This window comes from Hippocampus comes, unplaced genomic scaffold (assembly GCF_001891065.2).
Source record: "Hippocampus comes isolate QL1 unplaced genomic scaffold, H_comes_QL1_v1.1 scaffold148, whole genome shotgun sequence".
Lineage (NCBI taxonomy): Eukaryota > Metazoa > Chordata > Actinopteri > Syngnathiformes > Syngnathidae > Hippocampus > Hippocampus comes.
In genome coordinates this window covers 56,379-70,052 of record NW_017805006.1, presented here as the reverse complement: position 1 = coordinate 70,052, position 13,674 = coordinate 56,379, and the positions used below count along the sequence as shown (strand labels likewise).

General features: G+C 39.4%; 1 protein-coding gene and 1 non-coding gene across 2 annotated transcripts in view; both read left to right on the top strand.

The window, feature by feature from the left end:
• Window positions 1–13,674, top strand: part of LOC109509760 (glypican-5-like) — a 60,748-nt gene that overhangs the window by 1,133 nt on the left and 45,941 nt on the right. Inside the window, exons 2-3 of the mRNA XM_019859606.1 lie at window positions 1,512–1,625; window positions 6,654–6,815. Of these exons, the coding sequence (XP_019715165.1) occupies window positions 1,574–1,625; window positions 6,654–6,815 (214 nt within the window). The 5' untranslated portion in view covers window positions 1,512–1,573. The remainder of the gene's footprint in view (window positions 1–1,511; window positions 1,626–6,653; window positions 6,816–13,674) is intronic.
• On the top strand, window positions 480–552 carry trnam-cau (transfer RNA methionine (anticodon CAU)). The gene has a single exon. It is a non-coding gene; the product is annotated as a tRNA-Met (tRNA).

Below are 13,674 nucleotides of genomic sequence, written 5' to 3'. Positions count from 1 at the left end.
TGTCAATGGACGCTACAGCTTCGTGTTTGCTTTCAAAACTTAGCTTGTAGCAGACGTGCACATTTTCAGCATGACGTCTCTGATCCACTGGAATAAGGACACTTTGATCCTCTCCTCTTTCATCTATAACTGCTTCAGACAACAAAGTGTATGCAGGAAAGTGGTGAAGATTGCACGACTGTCTGTGTCCTATGTGTTGTGTTGTGTTATTTTTGTTATTTTGACTTCAAGATGGCGCCGCGTGAGTGGCTGCCTTTCCAGCAGCTCCTATATTTTGTTGTTCTACTTCTTCCATTCATAACTTTGCTGCTGTGAATTGGGAATTTCTCCATTGCGAGACTAATAAAGGTTTTCTTATCTTATCTTATCTTAAATGCCCATTTTTTTTATCAACGCAGAAGCGCAATACTGTGCTCAAAATGCTTGTTCACATTCATGCTATCTTTCTAATTTGGATGTTGTTCAGTTTTCGGCATAAGGCCTCGATAGCGCAGTAGGCAGCGCGTCAGTCTCATAATCTGAAGGTCGTGAGTTCGATCCTCACTCGGGGCAAAACTTTTCCGAATTTGTTGTATTTATATGTAAACTGTCTATTTGATTAAACTATTTGCCTACACTCACTTCGAAACAAATGTATAATGTATCTTGTTCAGTTAATATACTAGTAATGATTGTGTGAACTAAATTTTGTAATTATGGATGTGCTTTATCAGTGTCGCTGATAAAAGTCTTTCGTGATGAATTACGTGGAGAGTCACTTGTCGTGTCTTCGAATCAAACATTACGACACGAATCGAACATTAAATATCGGTAATCTGTCCTAAATCAAAGAATATAATAATCTATCCATTATCTGAACCGCTCATGTACATGGAAAAAAAACATTACTGTGTCCTATGTCACAAAGTCAACAGTAGGTGGTGCACAGCTACAAGAGTAAAACGGAATAGAACCTGAGGCTCAAGATCAACTGCCCGGATCGCTTTTAAATCATTCATTCAAACATTCGGCCATTTCATCATCATATATAGGGGATATATTATTAACAACGTTTACAATTGCGTTTTCAGTTGATTTGTCACCAATTGATGCACTTGTACTTCCAGATCATTTGGAATTTTGGAAAATGCATATCAATTACGCAGTCAAGTAGTAAATTCGAAAGAAATAGAGAGAGAGAGAGAGAGAGAGAGAGAGAGAGAGAGGAAGAGAGAGAGAAAAAGAGAGAGAGAGAGAGAGAGAGAGAGAGAGAGAGAGAGAGAGAGAGAGAGAGAGAGAGAGAGGGCGGGGTGGAGGCTGAGGCTGACAGTGGGCTCCAGGCAGTGTCAGGCTTCACATTCAGTTTTCAATCTTAGTGTCTGCGCAGTGCAACCCTTTTCGGGAGTCATATTTAGCATCCAGTGCCCACCTTTCTCGAGCTTGGTTTTCTTTACTTTCTAACTGAGATGTTGCAATGTTCCGTGCTGTCTTACAAAACGTGGATTTGTGTTGGCTGATTTTTCTCTACTTAGCTATTACACTTGGCTGTAGATCAGCCGATGCAGACAGCTGTCATGAGGTGAAGACAGCATACATGATGCGCCAAATAGGACAGGTGGAACTGGTGCCAGACAGTCCCCAAACAGGTCAGTGAATCACACTTTAATATTCATCATGGGACACAGCCTGACCATTGAAAGGGTTATATAAATATCTGAAAATTAAATATACTCCAATTGCTGGAAAAGTAGATACCATTTTGTATACACTTCAGTTGTTTTTAGCATGACAAATTTCATACCTGTTGATCTTCTTTTGCACAGCGTATTTACAGTGAGACATAGTTTAATTAATTTTAAACTAATCATTCTGTGACAGTTATAATGTCAACAGTCTCAGAGTTTAGACTCTTTTGTAAAACAAGGCCAAATTCCAAATTGAGGGTATCATCATTCCGGTAGGCCAGCACTTCAGACCAAGAGGCTATTTCTGTTGAAAATGAACATAAATAGCCTGGGACATATAGAAAGCACACATTGCAATGAGGTGGTGTTGAACATGTTGTTTTCTCAAGTTCAAGAGCTTTTGCTTGTACTGCATATCCAATTCTTTATCAGGATATTATCCTATTTTTTTTCTTCCTGTATCGATGATTTCGCTCCTAACTGCTGAAAAATGTGATTGACTTTTCATCTTGAATTTTGTATTGTCTTAGCTTTGTTGTCACTTTCAAAATGCTGCAGAAGGAGACTTTAATCACCTGATTAAATAATTCAATAATAATAATTCAAAATAAGATATTAGTAAAAACAATATTGTAACTCGAATGACATACAAGCTTTTTATTGCCCAGAGTGACATTTTACGTTTTTTTCCGAGCACTTCTTGGTTTTCCAATTAGCTCATCTGTTGTCTTCCATTTTCAATCAATTGCTGATGGATGCTCTTTCTATTCATTAAAAGAGAACGTTTTATCATTAGAGATATGAAATAGTTGATTACTGAATTTACAATGGATGTTTTTATATCATGAAATTTGTAGTTGTTTTCCACTTTCAGTGCGTGCATGTGTGTGTGTGTGTGTGTGTGTGTGTGTGTGTGTGTGTGAAAGAGAGAGAGAGAGAGAGAGAGAGAGAGAGAGAGCCCTTGAGAGAATACTGTACTCATATTTTTAAGAAAAGGCTCAAGACCAACCTTTTCAATTTACCGGTAACTTTTAACTAAGATCCATTTACTTTACTGATCTGTTTTAATCATCTTAACTTCTGTTTTATTGATGGTCCTTTTTTGCTTTTACATTGTGTCTGATTCACATGGTGTTTTTATAATCTTGTCGGTCTGATATTTATGTTTTGACTATTTTAGCATTCATTTTTCAGGATGGTTATGTGTTAATATTTCGAGTTTTGTAGTTTTAGCTCCGTACTGTCTTTTCAAATAATGACTCCTTTCAGTGTTTCTTCAGAGGGAGCCTTCTGGGGCAGGAGCTGCAGTGGGCCATGGCCGTGGCTCTGTCTCATTGGGCCCCAATTGCTATTTGTGCAGGTTTTTGCTGCGCTGCTGCATTGGCGGCTCCATTTTGACAGCCTGCTGCCGTGGCTAATGGTGATGGCCCAGCAAAGTTGGCTCCTTGAGATAGTGTTTTCATGACTTGGATGCCTTGTGCTCAGCATCAGGTTTTTTAGGTCAATTGTGTGGGGTGGGTGGTTTGTTTTGTTTTTTAACCTGTGTGCGTGCGTGTGTGTGTGTGTGTGTGTGTGTGTGTGTGTGTGTGTGTGTGTGTGTGTGTGTGTGTGTACAGAACCTTATCTTTGTGGGCTAGTACTGTAGTGGGAGAATGAGTTTGTTTGGGTGGTTGTGTTTAACTCATGTAAAGCACTTTGAGTTGCATGTTTTTGAATGAAAAGTGCTAGAAAAATGAAATTTGATGGCCTGATGTCACATCAGCATTATACCGTTGTTAAAATGTACTGGTATATTATGTGTGGACCGCGGAGAAAATTGTGTGTTCATACATCCGTGGACCGTTGCTGCATCCAGAGCAATACAAAGATTTTATGTGTCTTGTCAGGTCTGTTTGAAACTTCACCAACTTCTATGACTGAATATCAATACCCATATTCCTATTAACTGACAGCTTTAATCAATGACAAGAGAAACATGCCTCATGAAATCATTCACGCAGGTTGAGAAATCATTCTGTTCATTTTGATATTTTCCAGGCCAACTATCAAAATTCTAGTTTTACATTGAAGATACACACTCTATTTAAAAAAAGAAAAAGAAAAAAACATATATGCATTCACAATTAAGAGCAGGAAACTAAATTGACAGGTATTGTCAAAAATAAAAAGATGATTTTAAAAATACGAAATAAAATGCCACCCAAATGACGCTGTGTGATCTTAAACAAGTCTATCCAATAAATTGCGCAATGTCGCAGTTTCATATAAGACACCAACCAAACAAGAACAAAACAAACTATTCTTTGAAAATAAAGTAAACAGATCATTTACATTTTGAAAATTGGCAATACAACAGCAAATAACTGAAAATGTTGAGCAGCTGAGATTGAACGAACTTTCGTGCACGAAGGTGACGACAATGCACCATTATAAATTGCAGGTGAGCAGATTTATTTGATACATTTTTGTATCTTTGTCATTTTATTTCGTTACCATTAATTTACAACGAACGATATAAAATGACAAGAAGAAATGTAAAATAAAATTTATTTACTCACCAATGTAGTGCCTGTTCACTGAGCTGCAGATCTACGCGAGTGTCCCAAAACGTTTTTAAACGCACCGTAGCTTGTAAGTGCCCAGCCGTGCTCTTGATGTTTCCTTGTTGCCTTGGTAAAACAATCCAGTGTGGCTCCAAACACCAAATCGGTCAGTTCCAAGCAATAGGCATTCCCAGCAGTACAATTTGCAGCGTTTCTCAGAGGCTGTGAGCCACGGGTACCGTTCATAATTGCTCGTCTGAAAATGACCGACAAACCCTTTTCCTTGCTGGGACAGGCTAACTAGCGCAGGAGTTGGGAGACCTCTTTGCACAATATCCAGCTTTTCGTGGAAGGCCCGTCTTGCAAATTGTGTGGAAAGTAGTTCTGCAACCAGATCAACGTCTTCTCCTTCGGCCATTTTGAGTTAAAATGCGAGTGATAGCTCTCGCAGACGCTAACGTCTTCTCCTTCGGCCATTTTGAGTTAAAATGCGAGTGATAGCTCTAGCAGACGCTAATCCAATCTTTTTTTTTTTAAATCTTTATTTGACAAGTCAGGATACAATTCTCAGGAAACAGAAAAGGCGCTAATCCAATCACCAAACGCGCACGGCCAGTCTCGACGTAAGGCCTTCTAGCTGGCCCTAGTACGCAGACGAGTCAATTGGCTATTGATGGCAATAACACACGTAAATGTCTACTATTAAACAACTCATCGAAGTCATTAGCTGGGCCAAATGATTTACAATGCCTGCACATTTCCATTCGCTGTTTCTAATCAAGTCATGCTTGCCGGCCATGAAAGGAGACGATCAATGGTGTAAGGAAGATGAGGGAAGTGAAGGAATCAAGGAGACGTTGCCCCAACTTCATTCATTTGATTGATTGATTGATTGATTGATTGAATTATTGAGCATAGTGACACATTACAAAATGCAAAACAAAAGAAAGAATGAAAGAAACAAAAAAACTTAAAGGATCTCATCATTCAACGGAGTTTACCTGTTCAAAGTAAGCAAGTGGAAAAACGTATTCTGTCCTACCTCTTGTTCTGATATCATGTTCATAAACTAATAGATTATTCATATACATAATATCTCAAAATAAAAACCAAACACGCTCTTCGTAACACCTGCACAGATAATTTTATGTACAAGTGTAACTTGTGAATCCTGATTAAAAATTAAAAAAAAAAACATTTTACGGAGAATTACCTCAATTTTCAGAGATCATAAAGATTTACACAATAATCATAAAATTCATAAATGCAAGACAGCGTCATTTTTAACATACATATAAAACACATACAAACAACCGTTCGCACTCACATTCGCACAAGTCCTCAGATAACCCATGATGCATGTTTTTGGAATGTGTTAATAAAGCAGAGTCCTCGGACAAAACCAGACAACCTTGGGGAATACAGGCTAACTTTGCATACGTAAGATGAAAACTGAACCCTGAACTTCTCAATATTGAGGTTGATGTGCGAACCACGCCCCCACTGTGCTGAACGCTTGTGTTGGTTATTTGATATAAAATCCTTTCGGTTCTAACTTTATGCATTTTCTGTAGTCCCCTGCTGTTATTGTCACGGCAGCCCAGACAATCCTTGAAGGATCTTGTAATATCGCAGATGTTCACCCAGGGCTAACATTTGACAGCACAAGGTTGGAAATAGTTTTTCATCCTTTGCCTCAAAACCTTGTTGGATTTCAAGTGCACGCCTTTCACCCCTTAACTGCTTAATTAAATCCATGCATCACGAAAAGTCAGCAAACAAAAAAAAATCTGCACCTTTGCCAGTTCACCCCAATCTGTTATCAGTTTTCCCACACAGTTCCCCAAAGGTGCTTGTAAAGCAACACACTCATCATACATACAACTGAGCTCTTTGTGATGTCCTGAAGGAGCATGAATATTTTGAGGCCAGAAGCACAACAGACATGACATTTCAGATTTTTGTTTTTTCACAAATTCATCTCAGAAAATGTTACATTTTTTTGAAAAAGAGAGGCAGTTGATTAGACGACAGTTCGGTTGCACAGATTACAAGCCAGTCCCATCAACTCGAAGCTTGACTGAGTCCCAATTTAGGGCTACATCCTTTGAGCCTGCGTTTTAACGGCCAAAGTTACTCTGACACCATACAAAGAGTCCTTTAAGTCTTTAAGTAAAGCCCAAATATGGAGCTTTATATATATATATATATATATACACATATATACGGTATATATACAGTATATATACAGTATATGTGTATATGTGCGCTGACTCAAGGTGCCCAGACTAATACTGTGTTCTGTAATGCTGCTCACAGACAAATCTACATGAAAATAAACACACCAGAATTTTTTCTTGTGCCTAATACCTTGGGATGATATTAAGCATTTGCATTTGTGTGACCACAAAAAGCTAATTTTTAATCTGTTTCCTTGTTCACTCAGATGATTCTCTAAAAGTGTGTGTCCACTCTGGGCCGGGGTGCTGCACCAGTAAGATGGAGGAGAGTTACATGGCTGCTGTTCGCAGTGAGACTCAGCAGAAGATTCGATCCTACAGCTTTGAGCTGAAGTACCTGATTGCTGGACAGAGCAAAGCCTATCAAGGTGAGGAAGACTTTCACAATCAGTTATAAATAAAATATATATCCATCAATTGTCTAAAGTACTTGTCCTCATTATGGCCACGGGTGAGTTGCAGCCTCTGCCAGAGGACTATAGGCCAGAGGTGGGTTAGATCCCGTACTGGTCACCAGCCAATCGCGGCACACACAGACAAATGACCATTCATGCTCACAATCACACCAATGGATAGTTTGCAGTGTTCAATTACCGTACATGCATGTTGTAGAAATGTGGGTGGAAGCAACGCAAATATGGGGAAAACTTTCAAACTCAGAGATTTGAACAACCAACCACAGAAGGGTGGGGCAGACGTCTTAACCATGAGACTATCGTGCGGCATGACTAAAACATATCCGCAATAGATGAGATATTTTGATTATCAGGATTTGTTATCCCTTTGAATAAATTCATGGACATTTTTGCTTTAATAGATGATAATTGACAGGCACAGTCAATGCATCAAGTGAGCTCAGCGACATTTTTGTGCTTTAACAATTCTGTCAAGAGCTTGCGGGCCCCTTTGTCATGCTGACTTTGTGTGTCCATCATGAAATTGCTAGTTTGTGTCAGGTTTATGGTGTGAGGCCAGTTTATTTAGTGAGGCGCCACAGTGGCTAGCCAAACAAACAAGTGATGCCCGATGCTGTTTGAGTGAGCAAACTCTCAGGGAGAAGGGAAGTGGAAAACTTTGTTACTATCTTTCTCTTTGCTTTCTGTGTCAATCTGCATCTGAGGCTGCGATAATTAGGTTTTGTTCGTGACCAATGAGAATGCGAGGGCTGAAGAATGTTTACATTCAGTGCGTATCCCCACCAAAGTGTTGTTGTCAGGGGTAACAGCCAGTCTCTAACGGCCTGCTCTGAATAGGAGGGAGAATACCCTGCTTGTCCACTTGTCTCTCAGCACTATTCACCGGTGAGTGTGTATGTGTGTTTGTGTGTGCGAAAGAGCGATATGCTTGGGGTGCACATTTTATTAAAGGTTAGCCTTGATGAGGCCCAGACAGACATAGCAAACATGTTCCACTCTTTGTCCTTTTTTATCTCGACTGCTCGTCTCAGCTGTTATTCAGACATCCTGGAGAACTAAACTATCCATGGAAAATGCTCGGACATAAGACGAAATTTTGGCTTATCTACCGACATCTACCATCAACAAAGCCCCACTAGCAGATGTTTTCTCTTCCAACAATTGATATTATTGCCAAACACCGGGGGGGGTCACTAGGTTTGATGGATATGGGGAGGGCACAGCCCCCAGGGGATGCACAGGATGTGAGGTAGCACGTGAGCACAAGTTTTACAAACAGCTAACAAATACTGAGAAATTGTGTTTCCATGTTTTTGGAAAAATGTAACAAATTTACAATACTGTGTAAGTTTTAACCCACCATTAAATTAGTACTGTATTGTTTTCCACCAACATAGGAACTATGTTCATTAATTAATATTATCTGTGATGATCTTATCCTATATGAGATTATTTTCTGATGTAAAATGGGTGCCTTGGCTCAACAGAGATTGGAAAACCTTGATTAAATGATTATTCTGCCAAATAAAAACACAAGTTATTTAATGCGTCATACAGAAGAAAATGCACATTAGATAAGAGGTTTCATAATTAATATCCAACAGGGACATAGAATAAGCTCAGCTCAACAGATGTGCTAAAAAGTCACCCACCGTGCCACATGCAGTTTCATGTGGTGCATGTGATATTTTTCTTGCATACTTTAATACTAGAAGTATAAGAATGCACTACAGTCAGTGTCACTTATTTGTGCTCGTTTGACATGAAGCTTGGTGGACTTTCTCTAAGTTTGAGTGATAGTTTGATGATATAAATTTGTGTTGATTTTGCATGTTTTAAACCTACTTAAAGTATGAAAATAAAACTAAAGCAAGGGAAAAATGTGTTGAAGTGGAAGTCAAGTCAAACATTTTCTTTTCAATGTGTTCTCTGTGGCCCATTAGTCTAAATACAGTTTTCTGATTATCTTGCATTTGTGGAATAATAGTGAATCAGATGAATCCACTCCATCCCAAAATTTTTGATTTGACTTGAAGGACAAATGCTTCGGCCGTATTACAGGGGACTCGGTCCAAACACGAACCAGGTGGAGTGTGGATCCCAAAAATGCAGACTCAGAAAAATTGTGTTACACAATTATTTATAGAAGAACAAAGGACCGACAAAGTATGAACAGGAATCAAAACAAAAAGCGCTTGCAAACAGCAAGGTGAATTTGACAACTGAAAGTGCACAAAACAAAATGACAAGAATCCAAACACGCGAAACAAAAATTAGTCCAAAATGACTTGACAACCAAAATGCTTATGAATCAAGAATCAAGCGGCACAGGAGCGACTATGAATGTGGGCATGAGGTCGAGAAAATATCACTTGATTATAAACTGCGAACAAGATCAATACTCCGACAGAGACTTTGCAGCCCTTTTATACTTGACGAATGAGAACAAGAAACAAAAACAAACACACACTAGTCGAATGGAAATTGCTACCTCGACCCCAAAAGACAAATTGGGAAAAGGATGAGTCAATAGTGGTGGACACGTGAATAATCTTTTAAGTTCCTGAAAGGTGGACTGCCAATCGCAGGGCACACTTAGACAAACAACCATTTGCGCTCACAGTCACACCTAAAGACAATCTAGAATGTTCAATTAACGTACTGTGCATGTTTTTGTCGGGCGTGGGAGGAAACTAGAGTACCCGCAGAAAAACCATGCAGGCACGGGAAGAACATGCGAGCCCCACATAGGAGTGCCGAGCCTGGTTTCGAACCTTGGAGCTCTGTGCTATGAGACGGATGTGCAAACTAGTTGGCTTAAGTCAAATTTCAAATATCACATACAGGCCTCCAAATTAGTTTGCAAAATTAAATCACAGCCTGTTGCTTGCCAGCAAATCATGGTATGTCTTGCTAAGTACCTTTGTCAAGTTTGACGGTGTGTTTTTGAAAGCCATGAGGTGGTGGCACCTCAATGAGGTGGTGGCACCTCGATTCAGTTTGCAAAGTTTGCAGCACATTCGAAATGAGTTATTTGCCACTCCTCAAATACAACCAACAATGTGCCATGGTTTGCTGGCCTTTCTGGCTACACAGATGGACATTTTACTGGATAAGCTACTGGCGAGTTTCATTGATTTGTTGATTTGCATCACGTGCAAGTGCAGTGCCTTGCGTACAACAGTGTGTCGAAATGTGATATGTTTATACTTCTCATCCAACCACAATCAAAATAATTTGACCTATCCTAGGATAAACTGGAATGAACGCAATCCAAAATGAAATTGTAACCGTTTTGTTGTTGTTGTTTTTTGTTTTTTTGTGTGTAAAGAGTAGAAAGTACAGATATTTACAAAAAAAGTAAAGAGTAGAAGTACAAGGTAGGCTGAAAAATAACTATTCCATGAAATATAGTTACCCCATATTTCTCCGTAAAATAAGAACGTGTTTTTACTTGATTACTTGACACCTCTCTGTGCATGTTGAAGGGGCATCTGTGGGGATAGAGGGGGCATAAATTGACAAAGGTTCACATCCTCCATCTTTACATGATAAACAAAATGTGTCACAAGAACGTCCTTGTTAGTTTTTATTTTGGTCCCTTGTCAACAGCTCATTTAGGTTCCATCTTTACGCTTGCTTGTTAAGCTTACTTTCGATCTTGTTTGTTAAAAAGACTGCAAAGTGACTGCTTGGAATAGGCTATTGCTGACGAAATGTTTGATTTGAAGACCAGGGGTCACTAAGAGCTTTTGAATCTGAGAGCTACTTCTTGGGTACTAATTCATTTGAATGGCTAGCGGTTTCATACAGGCTTCTGACATAACAAACTCGCTCAAGCTGTCTTCAATTGTATGTTATTTTTAATACTTCATGACAATCAGAGGCAATCAGTGGTGAGCATATCCACTTCACGGTACTGAGGTTGGGTCTTCCAAACCACACTTTGGCCTTTCTGTGTGTCGTTTGCATATTCCCCGCCCCCTGCTTGTTTGAGCTTCCTCTCACATTCCCCCAAAAAGGAATGCAAGGTTATTTGAAGAATTTTTTTATGTCTATCTTGACTCTTGAAGAGTTCAGGATGTACATTGACCTCACCCAAAGCAAGCTAGGATAGACTCAAGTTCATCCGTGACCCTATTGAGTATAAGTGCTGAAGAAAATGAATGGCTGATCTTCATCTGTATGAAAATTGATGGAGATAATGATTACGCCCAGTAATTATCAACCAACTTTTTACAAGGTTGCAAAGAGATATATGTGACTATACAACACTTTAATTCTATTAATCTCTGCAAGTATTTCCATTTCCAAATGATCACTTTGACAACATGTGTAGGAAATAACAATGTGCCATTGCTGGTCAGCTATTTGTAGAATGGGCCTGCCCGCTACTCCTGTCGTTGTTTGTGGCACCTTTGTATAGGCACCCACCATGTTGGTTACCCTTGCCCAAGACAAAGCTTCTGCTGAATGTAATTTGTCATAGTGGGGTTTACCGAAAACTTTTAAGGCTTTCTGATTAGTTGTTGTTGACGTGATTAAAAAAAGCTTAATTCAACAACAAAACTTTTGGCCCTATTTGATTCGATTCATTTGTAGCGACCTCAGTGTTCCTCAACAGATTAGCTGACTCGCAACGAATCCCCTTCTCCTAAACTCGCTCATTATGGACCCAGTAAGTAACTGAGACATGCCCAGAGCGGTTGTATCAGGCTCTGTTTACACCCTGTCCAAATCCCTGGTGTCTGTGTGTGCATTTGTGCGTCTGCTTGTGTATATGCCGTCTGCATGTGTTTCATTTTGCACTGAAAGAGCCCATTGCCCTATCCCCCACATCACAGCTGTCATTCAATCCCCGAGACTGGAGACAAGGTCACATGACCGGCGGAGTTTTAGCCTTGTCACTTGATGCTGTTTGTGTTTGAGTAACTATTGCCAAGACGTGGGCATGCAAACACATAAAGGCCAGACGTTCACACCCGGTACATCAGGCATTCAATCCTTGTCCCCGCAGTCGGAGTTTTATCTTCATTTAATTTCCCCTTCTTTTGATATAACCCTGTCTGTTCAGGTAATTTATTAACCTTATCAAAAGCGCAAACACAGGTTTAATATGCTGTTGTTGAAATGTGTTGATCTGTGTTTAAGCATGACAAATCTCTAATATGTGGATAGCCAGGTGGTTGCAGCTGTACAAAGTTGTTTGAACACTCAGACATGTTAACTGACCCATGGCGTGCTGAAAGTCACGGATAAATAGGTGTCGCCCCCCCCGCCCCCCTTTCCCTCCCAGTTGTCTGTGTGTTTGTCAGGATGCCATTGGTTTGACATCAGCAAGTTCAAATGGCAAGTTTCAAACATAGACAAACACCATCGGCATACAGTCATTGCAGATGGGAGGGCACAGCGCACTGTATTAGTCGTAAAAAATACTGCAGGTCATGCGATTGGGCTCACTATCACGTCTCTATTAATAATAGTGGGTTGTAAAAATTTGCAAAAAAGTGAGTTAAGATGTAATTTAGTTTTGATTACCGGTATGTGTACAGTACACCGAAAAAAAATGTGTGTTGAAATTACTCAGTTTTATTTTGCCAAGGGGTTGCATGAAATAAAATCATCTGAATCCAGAAATATTTTTTAAAGTAATAGTTGAAAAAAATTAGAATAATTTGAAGGCGGGCCTTCCAGGGTTAGTCAGATATGCAGGAAGGAAATTCAATATTCATTTAAATGCAGATGACACATATCATAACAATGACTGTATGCATGTGACAGTTATTTTGATTAAATATAGTTTCCAGTAAATAACGTTTTTTTCCACTGGATAACTATAAATGTGAGTTATTTTACAAAAAACAAACACAATAAAAATTGGACTACTTTATTTACACTACAAAACCAAACTGTTGTGGTGTATTTAAAAAAATAAATTGATATTAATCTATCTAAAAGAAGCTACATTTTATTGAGAACCTTGACCACATTGTCAACTGCAATACATTTGTTTCATAACTGCTAATGCATTGACAGCTTTGTGTTAGTATTAACTGTAAGAAGCATGATTTTCCAAAGAGTTTAAAATTACTGTCATGAAACTTCATTTAATGTACTATAGAATAACATTTAGCTTGGTTCATTACAGTTTTCAAGTAGCTTACCCAACCCTGTCAATCAGTTGACTCACACGTTTAGTACAGTACCCAACAATTGGATTCATCAGCTCACGGCGGGAGCTGCCATGGACCTTGGCCGCAGTCCCGCCTCATGGGTCGCAAGTCACTTTGCGTGCAGGGTCCAAAGAGCTTGAAAGCAAACTGCCCTCCAAAACTGTAGAGGAAGCCTGAGAGCAGAATCCCAACTGCTGTTCAAATCTCAGCTATTTTTAACCACCCATTAAGTAGATAAGATAAGATAAGATAAGATAAGATATCCTTTATTTGTCCCACATTGGGGAAAGTTACAGTCTACAGCAGCAAGATTGGGTAGAAAGAAGAAAGAAGAAAAACAAAGTCTTCGCATTCACAAAATGAATGTTACTGTTTCGATGTACACCATTCAATTAAGTGCAATATAAATATAGATATAGTTAAGGTGGCTGTGCTAATTACAATTGTTTTCCACAACATTTTATTTTTTATTCAGCAGCCTGACAGCAGTGGGTAGGAACGAGCGGCGGTATATCTCCTTCTTGCAGCGCGGGTGTAACAGTCTCTGGCTGAAGGAGCTACCTAGTCAGTATTGTGTCCAAGGACCGGCAACCCGAGGCCAAAGCCAAGGCCAAGGACTTGCCTCCGAGGCCAAGACC